Source organism: Capricornis sumatraensis, chromosome 12 (genome assembly GCF_032405125.1).
Source record: "Capricornis sumatraensis isolate serow.1 chromosome 12, serow.2, whole genome shotgun sequence".
Taxonomy (NCBI): domain Eukaryota; kingdom Metazoa; phylum Chordata; class Mammalia; order Artiodactyla; family Bovidae; genus Capricornis; species Capricornis sumatraensis.
Window position 1 is genome coordinate 45,978,801 of NC_091080.1, and position 20,434 is coordinate 45,999,234.

Genomic DNA, 20,434 nt, shown 5'->3' on the forward strand with positions numbered 1-20,434 from the left:
ATATATATTTTAACCTTTTCAGATAATTGAAATATTGTTGTTTGATACTGCAGTGAAACTTGACAAGCAGTAGTTTCTTAAAAGTACTCTTTTGCATTAGAATCCGTTGGTCTATCTTATCTTTGAGTGGATTGTTTTCCTATGCATGAATTTGTAATGTACCAAACAGAAAAATAGTGATCCCTTGAGTTTTACGGACTATCTAAATGTTAATGTATTTTGTTATACAAAATTAAAGCAAGTCACATTTCTTAATACCATCCACTCATAAGAAATTACACAGGTCAGTAATCTGGTTGTCTGTGAAATGCTGTCTCAAGTAATAATCTTGTTCCAAGAAAATGTCTTACTCAGCTGCAGCCCAGTCACAGCAGTGGTTTTCTTGATATACCACCCTATTTCAGAATGCAGTAGAAGTGCTTAATGTAGACATCTATTTTGTTGCATAAAATAATTAAAGACATGTACCTAAAGATTGAAAGTTCATAAAAATAATCCTTTTTACTATTTCATCCAGGTGTTCATAGTTGAAATTACTATTTTTTAATGTAAAAAAGTATCTTAATTCTTGTCCTTATACAAATGTAAATACTGTTTGTCATGATTTGGAAATAAGACTGTACCACACTATGGCCAGAGAAGAATCATGCATTCTATGCCTTGTCTTTTGTCTGGTCACCTAGAAATTTAACATCAGCTGTAGTTGTTGTTGCTTGTCATCTCACATTTCTTTCATGCATATTTTCGCCATAGTCTGCTTTTCCTTCCACATAAATTCGACACCTCTTTTTTCAAAAACTGATGTGCTGCATCTGAAGCCCGGTCAGAATTGTCTTTTGACTTGATGTCACCCATTTGATAGGCTTCTTTTGCCCTGATCACCACTTCTCATTTGTTGCTAGAGAAAATCTGTGACTGGGTTTTTTCCCTTTCACCTGTCTCGTGACAGGGTTCTTGACCTACTCAACCAGGTAACTGCACACAATTCAGAGATGTTTTGTGAAACAAACTGATAGCTGTTACAGACCCATGTTGTACAGCATGGACATTCCTCGTGGTCCAGGGATTAAGACTCCACGCTTGCATTGGGGAACTAACATCCCATATGCCTTGACTCAGCCACAGTGAATGAAAATAAAATACAGGTGTTTGAAATGTGGCTTCTATATTTTCTTTTCTTACAGTCTAATCTTTAGTCTTTTCCAGGTGCTCTGGCCCAGACAGCTGTGACTGAAGTTATTTAACTGCAATTGTAATGTGAAGAGTACAGTGATTGCTAGTAAAAATTGAGTTCATATGCCTTGCTTTGTGCTCTTAACACAAGGATTTTTGCCCACCATTGCTCTTGCACCATGCCCTAGAGTGTCTCAATGGAAAGCCCAGATAGAACAATGTTAGAACTGTGTTCTGATGAAGTAGCTTTGAGGTAGTGCACATCTTGGGTGCGTCTTGGGAGATCTTTTCACTCCATGAACCACATCTTGAGAACTTTGTGTTGATGAATTGTTGCTCTGATACAATGTGGCTCTGGGCTCAGTTGTACTTTTCTTTTGTTTTTGGTCAACTGTGTATTTAAGCATGTTTCACTAACCAGTTTTCAAAAATACATATGCATAATTCTTATAATTGAAAGGAACACCTTCTTAATATGGTAAAAACATATTAAAAACCATTGCCTTTTGTTAGTCTTTAGTGAGATTCTTGAAGAATGAAGGTGCCTTGTGAAGAAGATAATTCCATGAACTCTATTTGGGCAGATTGTTATAGGTCAGCTCAATCACTTTGCTACATGTATGAACCTGCATAAGTTATTGAACAATGCTGAGCCTTAGGTTTATCATCTTTAAAATAGGATAACATTCGACCTTACTTCATAGGGTTGCTGTGAGGATTTGTTGAATTAATTAAAACTGACAGCTTTCTCCTTTTATGTAGCGCTGCAGTCTTTTGAGATTTTGTTTACATATAAATTGTTGCCTGTTAAACCACAAAAATTTTGGTTAAGTAATAGTGTCATTAAAATTTGTATTATGAAAATATCACATATTGTATCAGTTCCAATTTAAAACATATTAGAAGGATTTGCAGGAGCAGTGAGGGCCTTATGTATTGTTTGGGTAGGTACATAGTTACAGTGAACTTCAAGTGATTTTTCCTTATTGATATTCAATATATCAAGTTATGAGAAGGACTGTCTTAATTTCTTCTGATAACACTACCCTTAAATATTACCTCTGCCTCTTGCATTTTGCTGGAAGTATGTAGCAGTGGATTTATAGAAAGTTAATAACCTTAAAATATGACTAGGGAGCTAAAAATTTTGCTTTTTGTAAATTAGTTAAAAATTGATCTGTCATCTATATTATCTCTTCTTAATCTTGTGATTATAGCTATGTGAAAAATGGTGTAAGACATAGCATGAGTTACTGTAATCCAGTGATCTGCTACCTTAGAGTGTTATGACATTCTGATTGTCTCATTTAAAGATATTTTAAAACTGGAAATAGTTTATAACAGAGCATCAAAAAGGGACTGTTTCGGCCACTGTTGAATAGTTGACTTAAAACCATAAATCTCTTCAGTATGTTAATACGCTTTCTGCAAAACTCTGTTAATGAAGGAAATAGACTAATACAATATGTTTCTTTAAAAAGTACTTTATGAATGATAAAGCTAAACAGTATTATTTCAGAAGGTGACAGGTAATGCTGAAATCGTAAAGAGGTTTAAACAATAAAAAAGATTCTCTGTTGCCCCACCATGAACTGCAGGCATTGAGTATGGGTGTTGGAATATATATAGGGGGATTTGAAAATTGAAGTCTCAAACAGTGAGACTAATAATTACTCTCTGTCAGTGATTAGCTATTGCCTAACTTAACTTTCATAGTTAAGGCAAATCAAAAGTAAAAACAAGGTAAACCTTTGTTCCCTCCAACATGTTGGGACCATAAAATCCATGTATTTTACTCTGGTACTGGAGCTCAGCCAGCTCTTTGTGAGAAGTATCTACTGTAAATAGTAACGTTAAAGATTTTGGGTTTGCTGAAAGAGTCCACACGTTATCAGTAAGCTCTACTGCTGAGGAAATGAGAGCTTGGCTTAATTTATTGATAATAGTGTGAATTATGATTATAGAATAATATTTTCCCTATAATTACTACCTGTTAATAGTCAAATGTTTTATGATGAAACATTTATTTTTTGGAAAGTTAAACGTTAACTTTGAGAAAGCTTTGGCATTCAGATTTTCTGGGCAACGAGAAACATTTCTTCATGGAACTGTTATGTAAGTGGTGTTTTTCTTGTGTTGTAGCTTCCTAATGGGTTAGCTTTAGAGGCACCTCCATTAGGTTAGATGGGCAGTTGACTTGCTGCTTAGTGGTTTTTCTCCATTTATAGGCTTTTTATTTCCTTCATTTCTAGCTTTATAGGTACTTTTCACTAGTATTTTAAAACCAACCCATTGTAATAAAACTGCTTTTGAAAGTAGAAAAATTATGCTTTCTTTAGATTTAGACATCACTTGGAATTTTTTTATGATTGCTACTTGTAACACTTGTCTGGTATTGGAAAAAATCATTAAATAATAGTATAAATTTCAATCATAATATGTTGGGTAATTTCACCTAGAGATTTCACTGAAGTTAGTTCTATGTAACTGTTGGTAAATGAGCTTTTAAGAAATAGTTTTTGTACTGAAACTAAAAATGTTTTGTACATTTGTGTGGCCTTTTATGTCATAGGTAACCTCAAGAGCATTTTGTTTCAGAACTTGATGACTGTGTGATAACACTTTATTTCAGTTTCTAAAAAAATTCTTATTCAGATAAAGGAAGCAATATTATGTTGAGCTTTCAATAGTTGCTTGTATGTAGTGGAGGCTTTATGATATATCTGAAAGACCTGGTGAAATAATACCAGAGGACTTGAAGAAAAATGCAAAGGTGAATTATATTGCAAAAATGAAAATTGTCTATAACCTTATTTTTGGCTTAGTGCCCCACAGCTGAGTTGTGTGTTTGAATATATTTGAATGTGAAAGCGGTAATGGTCATTTCTGTTTTAAGACTTCAGAGACCTAGATGGGAGAAATAATTGGTGGTCTTGGTTATTATTACTAGATTTTTCTTCTTCTAGAATCTAGGTGTGTGTCTATAATCTCTTGGAAGAATAATATTAAAAATGTCATGTAATAGATTTTATGTATTACTCACTGGTAATATATAGAAGTATAAATTGGATGCCCTAAGCATTTGTAATATGTTTAATTAAGGCTGTGAGAGTGAAGTTTCTTTCAGTGTTCTTATTAAGTAAATGATGTTGGAAATTTAAAATTTTAATGGAACATTATGTCCCAATTTATCTTTTTCTTTTTAATTTTAGATGGGAAATGTTAAGTCCTAAGATCGATAGGTTGACTGTGACAACTATGTTTACTTACAGAGAGAACAGGAAATGAGAATGGGTGATATGGGTCCCCGTGGAGCAATAAACATGGGAGGTAGGGATTTGAAGCACAGGCTTCTGTCACTTACTTGTCATTTTTCAGGGAACTATACATGCTATTTTTGGTATGTCAGTAACAAAAATTTGGAACCAGCATTTGTAAGTGGTGAAATTTCCTACATTTATTAAACTGAGAAAAAAATCAGTGTATTTAAAATACATGCTAGGAAGAACAGTTTTATTTTTTTATTCAAAGGCTAAAAGATGTATTATGTTTTAATAGATGCAACGAAAGAAACCTGTAAACAGGTTTTGATTAACAACCTGAAACTTGTAGTCATCACATGGTATAATATAGCTATGTTGTTGTACTTTTAAAAATCAAACTTCATGCCCTGCAATTGGCTTTTTGGTGTTGGAATTTTGCTAGCTTCTGAGTTATAGTGTCTTTAAACTTTTTGAGAGTACTTTATATATTTCTATTTTAACATAACATTTTGCATAACTTTGAAGCTATTTTTATTCATTTTACTGCATGTTTAACTTATTTTGCCCTAGCCCTCAGTATCGTACACAGAAATGCACTGTTTGGAGACATGTGTGACTTGTCAAGTAAATGAGATATGTCTTACATATTTAAGCTCATGTATATCTTTAGAATTGATGTGAAGTTTTTAAGAAAATGTTCATAGTAGCACTTTAATATTGATTGCTTGTTTACCCAGGTGGTCAGGGGAGCAATACCAAGTAAATAAGCTAAGAGAAACATAAGTGGGATGTTTTCATAAGTTTTATTAAATTTTAACTGTCATACCTTTGAGATTTAGATAAATAAGTTTTATATAAGAGTTTAACAGAAGCTGAGGTTAAATCTACATAAGTCAAATGTACATATTGTTGCAAGGATTACATCACCTTAACACTCCAGTGCATTAAGTGCACTCCCAGTGAGGAGATCCGCATTGCGCTTAGAACGTATGCACGATGAGTGGAATAAGAAACCTGAAAGCATCCATGTAGGTCGAGCATTTTCCATGACTGACCACTTCCCACCGTGCCAGTTTATTGCCATTTGCCAGTTAGCTAATCTAAATCATTTAAGACCACTGCTGTTTACTTGTGTCACTTTTCTTATCTGCAAAAGAGTGGTTATTGACCGTCTCTGAGATGCAAAGGAAGCACAAAACATGGCCCTTAACTCAAAGAACTTAATTGTGTAGTACAATTGTAGTACAGTGGTACATGAAAAAAATCAGAACCAAGAGTACATGAGAAGTTTTAAATCAGGTAGTACAGTTGAGGGTATAGTGATGTACAGGTAGTTGAGTGTTTATATCATTTTCAGAGTGTGAATTGTGGGCTGGTATATAATATAATCCAGGTGGATTTAAGGATTTTCAGTGTGAGGTTGTTTGAAATGGCATTTTTACAGGTAGTTTGAAATGCCATTATAATTGTTAGATTGTCCATTAACGTCAGAACCAAACTTGAAATATTTCTGATGTTTTAGGGACCATGAAAATAGTCTGACTTGCGATGAGCAACTTTATTAGAAGAAATGGGAGAATATACCTTTAGATTTCTTATTTAGTTAGGAATTTAAGAGATTTAGATGGGATTTTATTCACTAAAGAACCATGTTTGAACACTTAGTTAGCTCCCCTAACATCCACTCCATTTAATTTTCTCCTCTTTATATTTTATTTAAAGTGAGAGTTTATCCTCAAAGTGAGAGTTATGACTTTTAAGTCCTTATCATGCAGTTGAATGTCACTGTTCAGTTGGTAAATTGTCATATTCTCTCAAGTTACACAGATGAAATGTGACGAAGGTTTTTTTGGTATACTTCACGTGGAACACAATTTATAAAATTGCTTTTCAGGGGACCAGATAATTCTAAAATTCCTTATTAGATCTTTACATTTAGTCTAATTACAGCCATCTGGTAGAAGAACATAATTACTAAAAATAAGAGTAGTTCAACTGTTGATACTTGAAAATATTTTTCTTTTATTATACCCATACTTGTATAGTTAAATTGTATCTTAGAAGTTAGGTGTGATAATTATGTTTAATTAAAAGAAGAAGGAAAAAAACAAAAACAACCCTAATCCTTGATCTGTTCTTTTTGGGGAAAGTTGAGGTAGGATTCCTCCTGGATCATGCCTCTGCCCTTAATCATTTTGCTTGTGGGAGAAGTTTGTAGAAGTCAAGTAAAAATTTTATTTGTCCCTATCCTAAGGGAATAGAAACATTGTTGGATAGTTAAGTGTAGATTTACTCCTGAGAATTTTGGGGGATTAAGGAACTACTTCCTTTCCAGGAAGTGGCTGAGGTCTGGGGATTGGGTTCCGAAGGAGCCACAGAGTATGTTGCCAGGAATGACAGGAAGTCAGACTTCCTCCCTCAGCTGCTTCTGTACTCGGCCTTGTGCAAAGTTGAGCCTCATTGGATACTGAACTGTGAATTTGAATGATAACTTCCCACTCCTATTATAATGTGTTTTTGAGAAATTGAGTTCTGAATGTCATGAAATTAGCTAATACTAGAAGAAAATTCAGTCTTTGTCATGAATTTTTAATGATAAACAAGTATAACTAGTTTAAAAGTTTACAAAGTTACAGAGGATACCTAAAAATGTATCCATTATAAATGTATTACATGTAGTTAACATGAGGCAGGTGGATGGATGTCTTGATGAAAAAAAGATTTGAGGTATCTGATTGTTCTCATTTCCAGAATTTCTTTATTCAGTATTTCAAAAAAAATTTAAATAGCTGCATCAGTATTTTATCTGTATTTGGTTCTGTATTTTATCTGCGTTTGGTTCTGTATTTTATCTGCATTTGCTTTTAGAAAAAAGTTTTGTCATGATGAATCATTTCAATTTTTTAGTTTGTTTCTATTGCATATTTCTAGTTAATAGAGTACCTCCTGTAATTTTGGGAGATGTTCAGTAACTATGTAAAAGTCAATTTTTTTACAGTCAGCTTTTTATATATATATATATATATATACACACACACACATATATACATATAATGTACACACACACATACCTACACTATATATACATATATACACACATATCTATATATGAGGTTGTGGTTTCTCCCATCACAATTTAATATAGTTTACATGCTAGTATTTTTAGTCATGACTAAGAAAATTAAGTGGTTTTGTAAGTGCTAATCCTTTGCAGTTGATTTAAACTGGTAGAGAGTTGTCATAATTTCTTCACTCATAAGGGAGTAATAATTAGGTTAAAAAGCAGACTGCAGCAAATAATACTGATGTTTTAAAGAAAACTTTTCAAGCTTGGATAGTCTCAGACATAAAATAATTGATAGTTTTCTCATTTGTTATATGTACTTTTGTTTAGCAAATGTAGTGCTTTATCAGAGTCAATAATTGAGTGTCCCATTCTTAAGGAAGTAAAATGATTTTGATAATATTCTTGTTATATAGATTGCCTAAGTATTGTTAAATTTTAAATGTTTACTCAACTAAGATAGGACAGCTCTAAGTATAGATTGTTTTGCGTAGATGCGTTTAGCCCAGCACCTGCTGGTAACCAAGGTCCTCCTGCAATGATGGGTATGAATATGAACAACAGAGGAACTATTCCTGGCCCGCCAATGGGTCCTGGTCCTGCCATGGGGCCAGAAGGAGCTGCAAATATGGGAACTCCAATGATGCCAGATAATGGAGCAGTGGTAATGTATCATGCACATTATTGTGATTATATCAGTAGTATTTACTTCTGCCCCAAAGGTAACTTCACACTTAACATAATTTGGCATCATTTGTTTTGTCAGTAAAGATCAATGTCCAATGAAGAAAAGGTAATATTATGAACTTAGATGTTGATTTATGAGAGGCAGTTTTTTATTATCTCAAGAGTTAGGATTATGATCCACGGCATGCTTTTGTATATGAGTGTATAGCAGATGTGTATGTTAGTTACAGTCATTTTGCAGTGATTTTCATTTGTATACACCTCTTACCAGCATTCAGTGTACATTCTAGTATTTTGTGATTGTGTTCTTTTCCACTGAATTCCTTACCTTTGGTGAGGTATGAAGCCCCAATATGTATGAAAACAGAGTTTTCTGTCTTTTTTTAAAAAAAATCATGAGTAATTTCAGATAATTTAACTGTAAAATTTACATTAAAGTTTTGAAGTATATTTTAAATGTTAATATTGCATTCTCACTAAATAGATTTAGTAATTTCAGTTACATTTATTTCTAAATTTAGGCAATTTCATATCTTGGTTTGAGAGTGTGAAGATATCTTTGTCTGGGTTACATATTATAAAAATGTTTTTCAGTTGTACTTCATATTTTAAGTATCAGTGACAAAACTCATACCATTTTTCTTTTCCCTTAAAGTCTGTCACTATTTAAATGAGACTTTATATTGGTAAAACATTTTCTTATTTGGTTTTTGTTAATGGTTGTCCTGAGTAACATTAAGAAAGGGGAAATTAGTTGACTGTGTATTTGGAAAAGGAAGCTCAGTTCTGGAGTAGAAGATACCATTTCTGCTGAGAAAGAGAAGGTGTTGCTGTTAAGACTCAGACCTGCCATCAGCTCTAAAGTTTACCCTCCTGATCTCAGAGATGCAAGCAGTGAATGTGGGTCTTAGAACCAGTGGATGCAGTATTCTATTTTAAATTTTATTTACTTTAAATATAGTCCTTTAAGAATTTGGACAAACTGGATATGCTAACAGGTTTTTTAAATGAGTATCTACACAGATAACGAGGCAGTAACATAATACTGTGATCAGATCAGGTGTTATATACTGATCAGTGTACCTGTGTCCTTCAGTGGAGGCTTATTTCATAGTAAAGTGTCTGAGAGCTAGTAAAAACTTGTAAAAATACTTTGGTTAAAGTTTTGTGTAGCATGTAATCAACAGAGACTTAGTAAAAGGAACTGGTCTGCTTTTCCCTACCTCACACAGAAATGGTAACATTTATTTAAATATCCCCCTTAGTGTTTTTCACAGTGGTATTTTACTACTGCTTATAGGGAGTTCTGGTCAACCCTTGTGATTATGATACGTAGTTATTACTGTGAAGTTTTTCAGAATACATAATTTGTGTTTAATTCTGCCTTTTGACTTCTAAAAACTGTTTTCCCAGTAATAATAGTCTTTACAGAAAAGCACCTTCCTTCAAAGTTTTCATACTGAAATTATAACTGTGTTTATATATACTTTCTATGTTAAATGCATTACTGTTTAAATTTTTATAATATTTACTGTGTTGGCCAAAAAGTTGGTTGGAGTTTTTCCATAAGATGGCACAGAAAAACCTGAATGAACTTTTTTGGCCAACCCAGTACTTTTTCAAACAATGTGATGCTGCTCCCCAGTTTTGTCTCTGATTTTTGAAACACAGTACGTTTATTAACTGAACTGTTACATGCAGTATAAACTTTAATGAAAGAGAGGGCGTTCCCTGGCAGTCTGTGTTTAGGACTGTGTGGTTTCACTGCTGTGATCCTGAGTTCTTTCCCTGGTCAGGGAACTAAGGTCCCACAAGCCACATATGGCATGGCCAAGCAAAAATAAATAAAAATAAAAAGAGAAATCAGAACAGTAAAATAATAACTAAGTTTAAGATGGCATTCACTTCATAAAATCAGTTCTTTTTTCATGAAATTGGGGCATAGCATTAGCAAAATGTAACTCTTCATTCAGATGCTTCTTTTATTTTTTATTTTTAAAACATAGTAACTAATTAAATTGCTCCTTTCTTCCTTCTATGTGTGATCCTGATTCTGCTGGACTTTCTGCTGAACTTCATGACATCACCACTTGGGATTGTGCCAATTTTTCTTGTCACTTATATTTGGCGTGTTCCAAATGGACTTCACATTTGTTATGTGGTATTCTAGCACAATGATAGATTTCCGCAAGGACCACCGTCTCAGATGGGATCACCTATGGGTAGTAGAACAGGTTCTGAAACCCCTCAAGCACCGATGAGTGGCGTAGGTCCTGTTAGTGGTGGTCCTGGTGGTTTTGGTAGAGGGAGCCAAGGGGCCAACTTTGAAGGCCCTAACAAGCGTCGTAGATACTAAACAGTCTTTTGTTCATGACTGTTTAGAGGAGAAAAATAACTTTTACCTGTTACCTAGAAGAAAAGTTTTATTGTTATTGTATTTAGACTTAAAATTTTTTTTTAAATACTTGAAGTTTTTGTATTTTTCTTTATTCATAAGCTTTGTAGATTAGAATGGTAATGATGATACTCATCATTGTGAATGTTCAAATGTGTTTGTGACTTTAGCTAAATATAAGTATGCCACAGTACTGTGAATTCTGTGTAGTTAATCTCAATAAAGAAATCATCTTGGATAATTTTAAACTGTTATTAGTGGTATTCTCTTAACAGTTTTATTAAACTTTGCTGTAACGGTAATACTTGGATTGCTTTAACTAACCCCAGCCATTTACAAATGACAATGATTTTCGTTTGTGCAAATTGCCCTGAAGATAGGAGCTTAGTGAAAACTGATGTCAGTAAGGGGCAGACAGAGTAGAAAGCGGGGGAGGGCGGGTGTGGGGATTACACCTGTATGCACCATTGATGTCCTGTGAAATCAGAGTTGCTGTCTACATTTCATACAGATTCTGAATATTCAAATATTCTGAGGAGGAATATTAAGGATATCTTTGTCTTGTGCTGAGTTTTCCAAATAAATCTTTTGAATCTTGAAAAAAAAATGTTTGAAGGCAAATCTCTTTTGCTTATAAAATATCTATTTTTAATCTTATTGGCTGTTATTTATTTGGTGTCAATATCTAGATCTTACTTTTTACATTTTCTTTAAAATCAAACAATAAATAGCGTCAGCTAGGATGTTAGTTGGGAATTTGCTGTGGTATTTAAAAGAAATTGGGCATTTCTTGAGCATGTTTGTTTCCAGAAATGTTCAAGGTAGCCTGACTCTGCAGGGCTATGAATGTTCAGGGGTCTCTGCATTCAGACAGGCGAGGTGTGCTTTGTCTCCTAGAAATATGGTTCATGTAGTGAGTGTTACGGCAATCAGATTAGATCTCTTTCTTATCAATTATGTTTTAAAGATTGATTTTCAATAGAATGGAGAAACATCACATTAGGATTTTTATTCCAAAACAGAGTTCTCATTATATTTAAAATTTTGTATGTTAGCCATGTGTAATTTAAAATTACATTTGAGGAATCATGTATTTAAGCCACAAATCTAAGGCGTCAGGCATTGGTTGTAGCACAGTTACTTCTCACATAACATTTCAGTGTGTTACTGTACCATGCTTTTAGCATTTTTCTGAAGAATGCTTTAAAAAAGTGAGCAGTATGTAAATATTACCCAGGCATGGTTTCTGTTTTTGCTGGAAGGTGTCCTTAAGGCAGGCTTGAGATGCATGCTTTTGTATCACATTTTTCTTATGTGCTATTTTATGTTCTATTTTTTTAGAAACAATATGGATGGAATTATTTCCCAAAATTGGCAGCATTCTATTGTTTTTAGCAGCCTTTGAAAACACGATAAGGAGATGGTAAAATAATAGACTATTCTCATCACATTTTCTGTGAATGTGAGTTGGCAAGGGGTGTAATTTGTTATGTTTGTGACATTAATTGCAGTGTGGGGAGTTTTAACATCAGCTATAATTTTTAAGTGATATCTGCTGCACCTGAATATACATTTCCCGTCATCTGTATTTTTATTCGTAAAATCTTTAGGTAATTTTTAGTATTGTATTTTGCTTCAAAACTGAATTAAGATTGGGAGAAACTTTGTCCTTGATGTTAATACCAAGCTAGCTTTGGCCAAGGCTGTGAAATTCCGTACGATTCATTCAAGAACATTTGAAAGCATTGCACAAAGAGATGCCCTAATCTGAACATTCTAATGTCCGGCTCATTCTGGCTCCAAGAACAGAGCTCTACACAGCTTTTTCCCTTCATCGAGAAAGTCCTTGTTCCAGTTCTTACCAAGTTTACCCTGGGAACAGTCAGCTTCTGAGTGAGTCAAGTGGAGCATCTGTGAACTCCTAGTTACTCAAGTTTTTAGTGTTTTTGTCCAGTTAAACAACTTTGTGGCTCAGTCATTATTTTTTCTTGTGGAAAAGAATGCCAAGGAGGACATTTGAATGCCATTTGCTTAAAGCTTGTAGATGTAAAAATAAAGAATAGTATTAGCTTTTCTAAATAAGTGTGATTTTGTCATCCATACTCCCATAATTCTTTTCTTAAAAAGATAATATGAAACAATATTAGTAGTATAACATCACAATATTATGTTTCCTTTTGTGTAATGGTTTGAAACACTGCATTTAAAGTCTGCATGATTTAGGTTTCGTATGCTGTTATTAACATGCACAAAATAAAATGAATATCCATTTTCTAATTGTTTTATTTTAGCGATGTATTTTGTTAATTTCTCTGTTTTTATTTTGAGAATGAATGTATTCATTTTCTTCTTGACAGATTCTGTTTTAAAAAAGCTATTGGTTCACTTGTATTTCATAAAGCTCAATTTATTATTTTGAGGTTTTGGATTTTTATGCTTAAAATCAGTGCTGAGCATTCATTGGAAGATATTAAATATTTGTTTTGAATCCTACAATATCAGTAACATGGAAAAATATTTGTTTTACCTAGAATCGCCATTTAATAGAATCAGAGATGATCAACAATGACTGTCTGAATTGAATTTTGTTTCTCGAGTACTAATTGAAATTATGCTATCACATTTTATTCAGAAATGTACTTGTCGAACATACTAGTTTCAGAAAGTTGGTGTTACGTGTAAACTCTATAATAATTGCTAAATGTCACAATGAATGGTTAATAGTCACATTAATGATTTGGGGGTGGGTTTATAATTACAAATTAGATTATGAATGAGAGGAAGAACATTAAATGTGTGATTGAACTGAGATGGTTTGTGGAAGAATGTGATAAATGTTTAAACCCTAAAAATTTTTGATATTTAGTGTCAGATGGTGCTAGTCAGAAATGAAAAAGATACTTTACTAGGGAGTAGTATGATACTTAAATGTGGGGTTTTTGGTATGTTAAGAGTTTTGTTATAATATGTAGTAATATGTTTAACTATATTCCTGAAAATTGAGAGCATAACTGATTTTAAAGTCAGACTTGCTTTCAAGAATAAGGCACATTCCTGACTCCTAGATTTCACCATTGTAAATATTGCCTGTCTTTTACTTCCTAGTTGGTTAGATGCTCCTCCACAGGAACTCCTGGGGTCAGGTGAGGGGCTACTTCAGAGTAAGTAGCCAGGCCATCTCTTAAGTGGTATATATAGCCCAACGTGGGTTATTTCATTGTAAACAAATAATGGTTAAATAAATTGACAGTAGTTTTATATTTTTCAAGAGCATTGTTTCCTTTCCACTACCCTTCATTACTAAATTTTTAAAAACGGGAAACTGTAGTAGTATAAGATACTGGTTTTCTCCAGTGTGTGTAATGAAGTATACAGATACAGTTTCCTGGTTGAATGTCGTTAAGTAGTTTATAGAATGTCACTGTGGGGAAATGGTGAAGAATTTCACTATTTTTATAGAATCTGATTTTTAAAAAAGTTTTCTGATCTTTAAAATCAGGATTATATATTGTATATTCTTTTCTTAAAATCAATAGCAGTATCTTCTGAGTATAGGAAAAAATATCTTGAAAGGGTCTTTGTTTCAAAGGGTCTTGATTACTGAATAACGTTATTACTGATTGAAGTTTGAATCTTACATGACTGAATATTTAAAGGTCCAAGTGCTGTGTTACCTTGGGAATATTGTTTGACCTTTTGTCTTTTTCTATAAAATTGTATTTAGATTATAAATATCTTTAAGGATTCCTTTTGGTTGAAACCTATTATTAGGGTATATTTTATTCACCTGGTGGAATTAGCAGTGTGTACTTTTTTGTTTTGTGATACTTTCAATATGATAAACTTTCATTTTCTAGATGAAGAATATCACATTTCTTAGAGTAATGTAGCCAGAGTTTGTAATTCATATTTTTAAAAATTCTTTTTCAAGTATATTCTATTATAGCTTAAACCATTCTTGTAACTATTGACTCCTTTGTTCAGATTTTGACTGTTCATTTAAAAATCTTCATTAAAATTACAGTTTGTCATCCCGAATTAAAGCAGTGAATTTCAAAAGAGATGGTATTGCTTCTAAGTAAAATGTCAAGTTTCAGGCAGTTCACTTCTGTGTAAAAATTGACTTGAATTGTTAGGATTAGGTAGAATGAAGTGTATATAGTTTGAATACATGAATTTTTCTTTCTATATTCTTTATTTTTAAAAGTATAAAAAAATAAATGGTTTTAATTTACTCATTAAATACAAGGGCCCTGTGTTGATTGATTCCGTAATAATGTAAGTGCACCATATATGTCTTACATGGCATGTTGTTGAAGGTTTTGGAATTGATATTTATACCTGGAATTTGTTTCTAGCTCTGAAATTGTCACTTCAGGATCAAGTTCATTTTTATTATGTGTTATACATCTCAGTTTAAGGTAGAATATATATATATGAAATAATATAAAAAGCTGTAACGTTTCATGTCATATTTGTGAGTGGATCTTGAAGAAACAGTCTTTGAGTTCTGATGTCTTTTATGCGAAGTGTCAGTGAACCAGGCTTCTGTGAATGAAGCTTTGTGTATGTTTATCCTTGCCATGTTCTGTGCAAGTTATGTACATTTTTATTTTTGTATGCTTGTTTAAAAAATTTTCTGCAAATTATTCATATTATCTAATACATAAGAATAGAGAAACCATCTTATTTCATTGTACATTTTGCCAGGATGATTTTAGTTAATTTCTCGTCAAGGTATGTTTTAATTTAGATAATGTAAATTTGTATCAAATATGATACATTGCTTAGATTTACAAGTGTGACCTTTTTTTCTCTTTATGTACTAAAAAGATGTTAGTTTCACATAGTGATTCTCTTTTAATAATTTCTGACCTTTTTAGTGTTATAAACAATAATAACTTCTTCAGTGGTTATTTAATCTATAATGTTCATTCTTTTTTTATGCCTGTGTTTAAAATATTTACATTTTTATGCCTGTGGTTAGAATATTTTAAACAGAATAACTATGGAGCCAACAGTTTAGCAAACTGGATTGTGAGAAATAAATGTTGTGCTATCTAATATGAATATATCATTTTATGACAAGAAAAAATGTTTATGGGCGCTCTGTCATTGAGAATTCACTATATTTGTTTATTTGTTGTACCAGTTATGTATTGAGAGGTCCTCTTGTATTTTGGACCCTTCTCCAGAGCTGAGATACAACAGTGAGGGGAAAAAAACCCCTGCTATAAATTACAGTAGTCCTGGATGTCTCTCTGAATTGATGGCTCTCAGGCTAAGAGTGCACCGGAATCACCTGGAGGTTCAGTAAAACAGACTTCTGGGCTCTACTCCACTTTCTGATTCAGCAGGTCTCAGGTGGGGCTAAACAGCAGGCATTTGTAACAAGTTCCCAGGTGATACCCATATGTTGGGTCTGGGGACCCCACTTTAAAACCTCTGTTCTAAAGTGTTCCTCTGAACAGGCACAGTAACTCTTTTGGTTGGTTGTTTTTGGTGGTGGTGGCAGAGAGGATTGTCCTGGTACATTGTATGTTGAGTAGAACCCTTTTCCAGTTGTTAAGAGAAACCAAAACACTCTCAAGCTTTCCCAGGTTCTGCCAGCTGGCAAGAACTGCAAAAAGTCTGTTATTGTTATCAGGCTATGACTTGGCTATTAAGTACTGAGTCCTAAACATAATGCTCTTTTTGAAGTAGGATTTTCTTGTGTGTGAGTTCATAAATTTAGTTAGTTCAAGTGAAGAGGGCATATAGAGAAATACACACTTTGAAATGTAAAGTTTTTTCACTTAACTGATTCTCAGCTATTCTTACCAATATGAGGTTGAAACAGTGTAATAATTTGTTTTTGTGTCAGTGTATTTGAATGTGCTTGTGCCAGATGACCCGTGAAGGTGCTGGAAAACTGCTGATCTTTACTTCCCATCCTGGTGAATATGAATAGAATGATACTATTTTGATGAAATAATGGCTTTTGTAAGTGAGCTCATCTTTTGCTTTTCCAGATTGAGGATAAAGTTTTGATAAATTATTTTTTCTAAGACCATGTATATATTTACTAAATGAAATTTCTTTTGCTTTGCAGCTTCAGTTTTTATTATGCACTTTAGTGATACCCATCTGGCAGTTTAGTAAATGAGAATTGTTAAGTAATTTTAGGTAGAGTTATAACCTGTTTTGTGAGACCTTATAGTGATATATATGTATGCTACATATATATGTGATTTAAAAGTCTATTTAAAATTATATAGTATGTTGAAATAATCAGACTGGTTCATAATGAGAGCACATAGTTAATGTATTGACAGTAGTTTCTTCCAAACAATTGTGTCTATGTTAGTGCAAAGAAATAATTGCCTGGTTTGCAGCCTTCTAAATATCTTGGAATATAGTTTCTAGAACATTGTGGTATATGTTAGTTAAGAATATCTGTGCAAAGCAAAAATTGTGGAGACTTGTTTCTCCTTGTAATCCAGCTGTCTCCTGGGTGCCTCTCTGTCCTGCTTCCCACCAGACTAGTAACCCTGACACCAGAAATCCACTTTGACCAAGCTTTTTTTTTTAATGAACCAGAAATAGGTGTGGCTCCAGGAAGAAGTCCTCATATCCACAGACCCCATTAAGGAGTCAGATTCCTTGCTCCTTCAGAGTCCAGGACTTAAGAGGCTCAACTTCTATCCTAGGGTGGCTTGTTAACTGTTTTTCAAACAGAAATTCTCATGCAGGTCAATGAGAGGAAGGCTTTGTTTCATCCATCCTTTAAAGCAAATTCATATGGATAGATTTCTAGATATATTTGTTTTTCCTGTTTAAATGTTTATTGCTAGTTTTCTTCAGCCAAGAATTGATTTGAAGTCCTGTGGCTGGCAGTCCTTGAAAGTGAAAGTGAAGTCACTCAGTCCTGTCTTGAGTCTTTATGACCCCATGGACTGTAGCTCACCAGGCAAGAATACTGGAGTGGGTTGCCATTTCCTTCTACAGGAAATCTTCCTGACCCAGGAATTGAACCCAGGTCTCCCACACTGTAGGCAGAAGCTTTACCATCTGAGTCACCAGGGAAGTCCTTGGACATCACAAAAGTCAATGCTTAACTATTTTTAGGCATATGAATGCAGAAAAATGATAAATTTTGAAGAAAGAAACTGTCTTGGGTTTGTATATAATTTTTATGTTGCCGTAGTTTTTGGATTCAGACTTTGCCTTTGCTTCTTACAGCCCCCCACCATTATCTTTCCAGGAAGCCATCAAAGTTTTATGATGTGTTGCTGCTATTTAGATTTATGCATAATGATTTATTAGGAAAATTTAAGATACCTTGTTTTTTTGCTTGTTAGCTGTATATTATGCTTAATGGGCCTTTATCTTGAGCCATTAAATCTTGTACATTATATGTAGGAGGAAGATCAGAAGTTCTTGGAAAATGACATGTTCCAAATTTGGGGGCTGTGAAGTACAATATAGAAATACCTATTCAGATTCTTAATTTCTGCTTTGCAATGTAATGTGTTTATATTTCAGGAAGACTAAATTTAATATATATCCTAGTGTTTGTGCTTCCAGTGTTAGAGATAGGTAAGCCAAGTTATTCACATTATGATCTTTTAGACAATGACTGGATGATTTCTCTGGGTTAAAAATACAGATCTGATAATTTGAATTATCTTATAATTAGTTGAACAATATAGAAGAACACTGCCTGACACAACATATCTAGTCATTCTTTTTCTTTTTTCCTTAGGTCATATCCATATAATACACATACTAAATAATTTAGCAACATGTAAACAAGACTGGTTTCAGCAGTTGGATATTGGCAGTAGTGTTCTGCAGCCTGGGTACTGCAGAGACAGCTGTGCCAAAGGCAGTCCTGCCCTCAGCTCTCTGGCATTTGCATTCTAGATCTGAAGACACTCATTGACAGATAGTTGAGATGACTAGAGAAAATGATAGCTGCTTTATTAGACAAGGAGACTGGAAAATGACCATCTCCGGAGATAAAGGGACAGAACCCTCTTAAGTGTAGTCTGTTCCGATAAAACAGAGTTGTGGTCGAGTAAGTGGTATAGTCAGTCCGCTGTGGTAGCTGCACTGTCCCATGTGGCAGCCACAGGTTGCTGTTGAGTCTTTGGAACAGGACTGGTGAGGCTGGGACTGGGTTTTAATTGCATTATAATTAACTTAAATTTGGTTATCAATGCAGTGTGAGCATATTTGGGATAATTTGGGTATTTGAATTTACTTTTGCATCTTAAGTTTAATGAAACCTGATATATAAGTATTGAAGAAAATTTGCCATTTGAAGTAGATGTGTAAAATAGACACAAAATTGCAGAGACTGAATAAACTATCTCAACTTTTCATATGACTACTTGTTGGTAATATTTTGGATATATTTGATTAAATAAAGTATACTATGAAGTTAATTTCATTTGCTGCTTTTTTCCCCCCCTTCAATGTTGACTTTTATGAAATTGAGAATTTCTTTTGTTGTTTGCATTATTTTTCTTCTGGGAAATGCTGGTCTAGGATAGTAACTGTCAAGTTCTGTTATTTTCCTTACATGATTGTAATCCTCGCATCCTGTTACATGGCCTATAGTTATGAATCTGTTTATTTTTATCTTGTAAAAAGAATAACTTGAGGTTGAGGGTTTGCTGAGTGTATGCTCACCGTGAGGTATCAGGGTGGGACAGTGTTCCTGTATGATGAGCTGGTGTTTGTGCAGGAGTGGCCAGCGCTGCTGAACTCCCAGTTCTCAGGAGGTAGTGACACACGTTTTACACCCTTTACTTTTGTATATTATCTACCTGACACTTTCTTTATAAAATATTTACTGTTAACGCCTGAAGAAGCTTTGTCATGTAAGATTTCTCCTAAAACTTTGTGAAATTTTCTTCATTTATTTACTCCATTTAATCTAGGATGTCAGTTCTGAGAAAGTTAAGGACCTTATCTGTCAATTAGTGATATATTTTCAGTTCCTAGCAAGTCCTTACTAAATGTTTAGTGGATGAATGACACCAACTGTAAGACAGACTCCGTATTCAGTAATGAGAATACAAAAATGAACAAAATATGGCACCTGCCTCTTGGGATTAAGCAAACTGTTAGGCCAGTTGGTAGTAATGAAACGATTAGGAAGTGCTCTGGAAACCCAGAAGCGAATATCCAGTCATGTTGGGAAGCCTTCATTAAGATGATCATTTTTGAGCAGGACTTAAAGGTGAGTAAGTATTTGCCCAGGGTAGATTTTTAGGTGGGAGTTGGAGAGAGGACTCTGGGGCAGTGAGCAGTTAACAACGAGCTGTCCAGGGCCAGGAGTCAGGGTGGAGAAGTGAAGATTGTTAAATTTTGAGTTTGAGATGGGGGGGGGGGCGGGTCAGGACAGGAGTGGCTAGGTCATAAATGGAAAGCCAGGTGACCACATAGACTATTGATTCCCTAACCCCCCCTCCCCAGCTACACATGCTCCTTGACAGGATCTTTAGTATTTATGAAGGTTGTTCAGATTCCAGCCAAATATTTTACGCATAGAGTACGGTTTGAGACCACAGTTGGCCCTTGTGTCCCTGGATTCTGTATCCACATGTTAAACTAACAGCTGACTGAAAAGTGTGGGGGTGGGAAGGGTAGGGAATTCCAGAAAGTTCCAAAAATTGAAACTTGAATTTGTCATAGGCAACTATTTACATAACATTTACATTTTATTTGGTATTGTAAGTGATGTAAAGATACTTACCATATAGGAGGATGAACATGGTTTATATTCAGATGCTTTGCCATATTATAGAGAATTTTGGTGTTTTGAGGGGGTTCTGGAACCAGCCCCCTGCGCATGCCCAGGGC

At 34.0% G+C, this 20,434-nt stretch overlaps 1 protein-coding gene across 4 annotated transcripts in view; it reads left to right on the top strand.

Annotated features, from left to right (window-relative positions):
* The window catches only part of PSPC1 (paraspeckle component 1), a 74,861-nt gene that overhangs the window by 38,395 nt on the left and 16,032 nt on the right, over positions 1–20,434 (top strand). The window contains exons 7-9 of one of the 4 annotated variants that reach the window (XM_068984228.1): positions 4,446–4,503; positions 7,995–8,164; positions 10,358–10,982. The exons of 2 other annotated variants lie outside the window; for them this stretch is intronic. In XM_068984228.1, coding sequence (XP_068840329.1) covers positions 4,446–4,503; positions 7,995–8,164; positions 10,358–10,543 — 414 coding nt within the window. In that variant the 3' untranslated portion in view covers positions 10,544–10,982. Of the gene's footprint in view, positions 1–4,445; positions 4,504–7,994; positions 8,165–10,357; positions 10,983–20,434 lie in introns of those variants that run through there. One more of the 4 variants, XM_068984229.1, reaches the window with a different exon arrangement.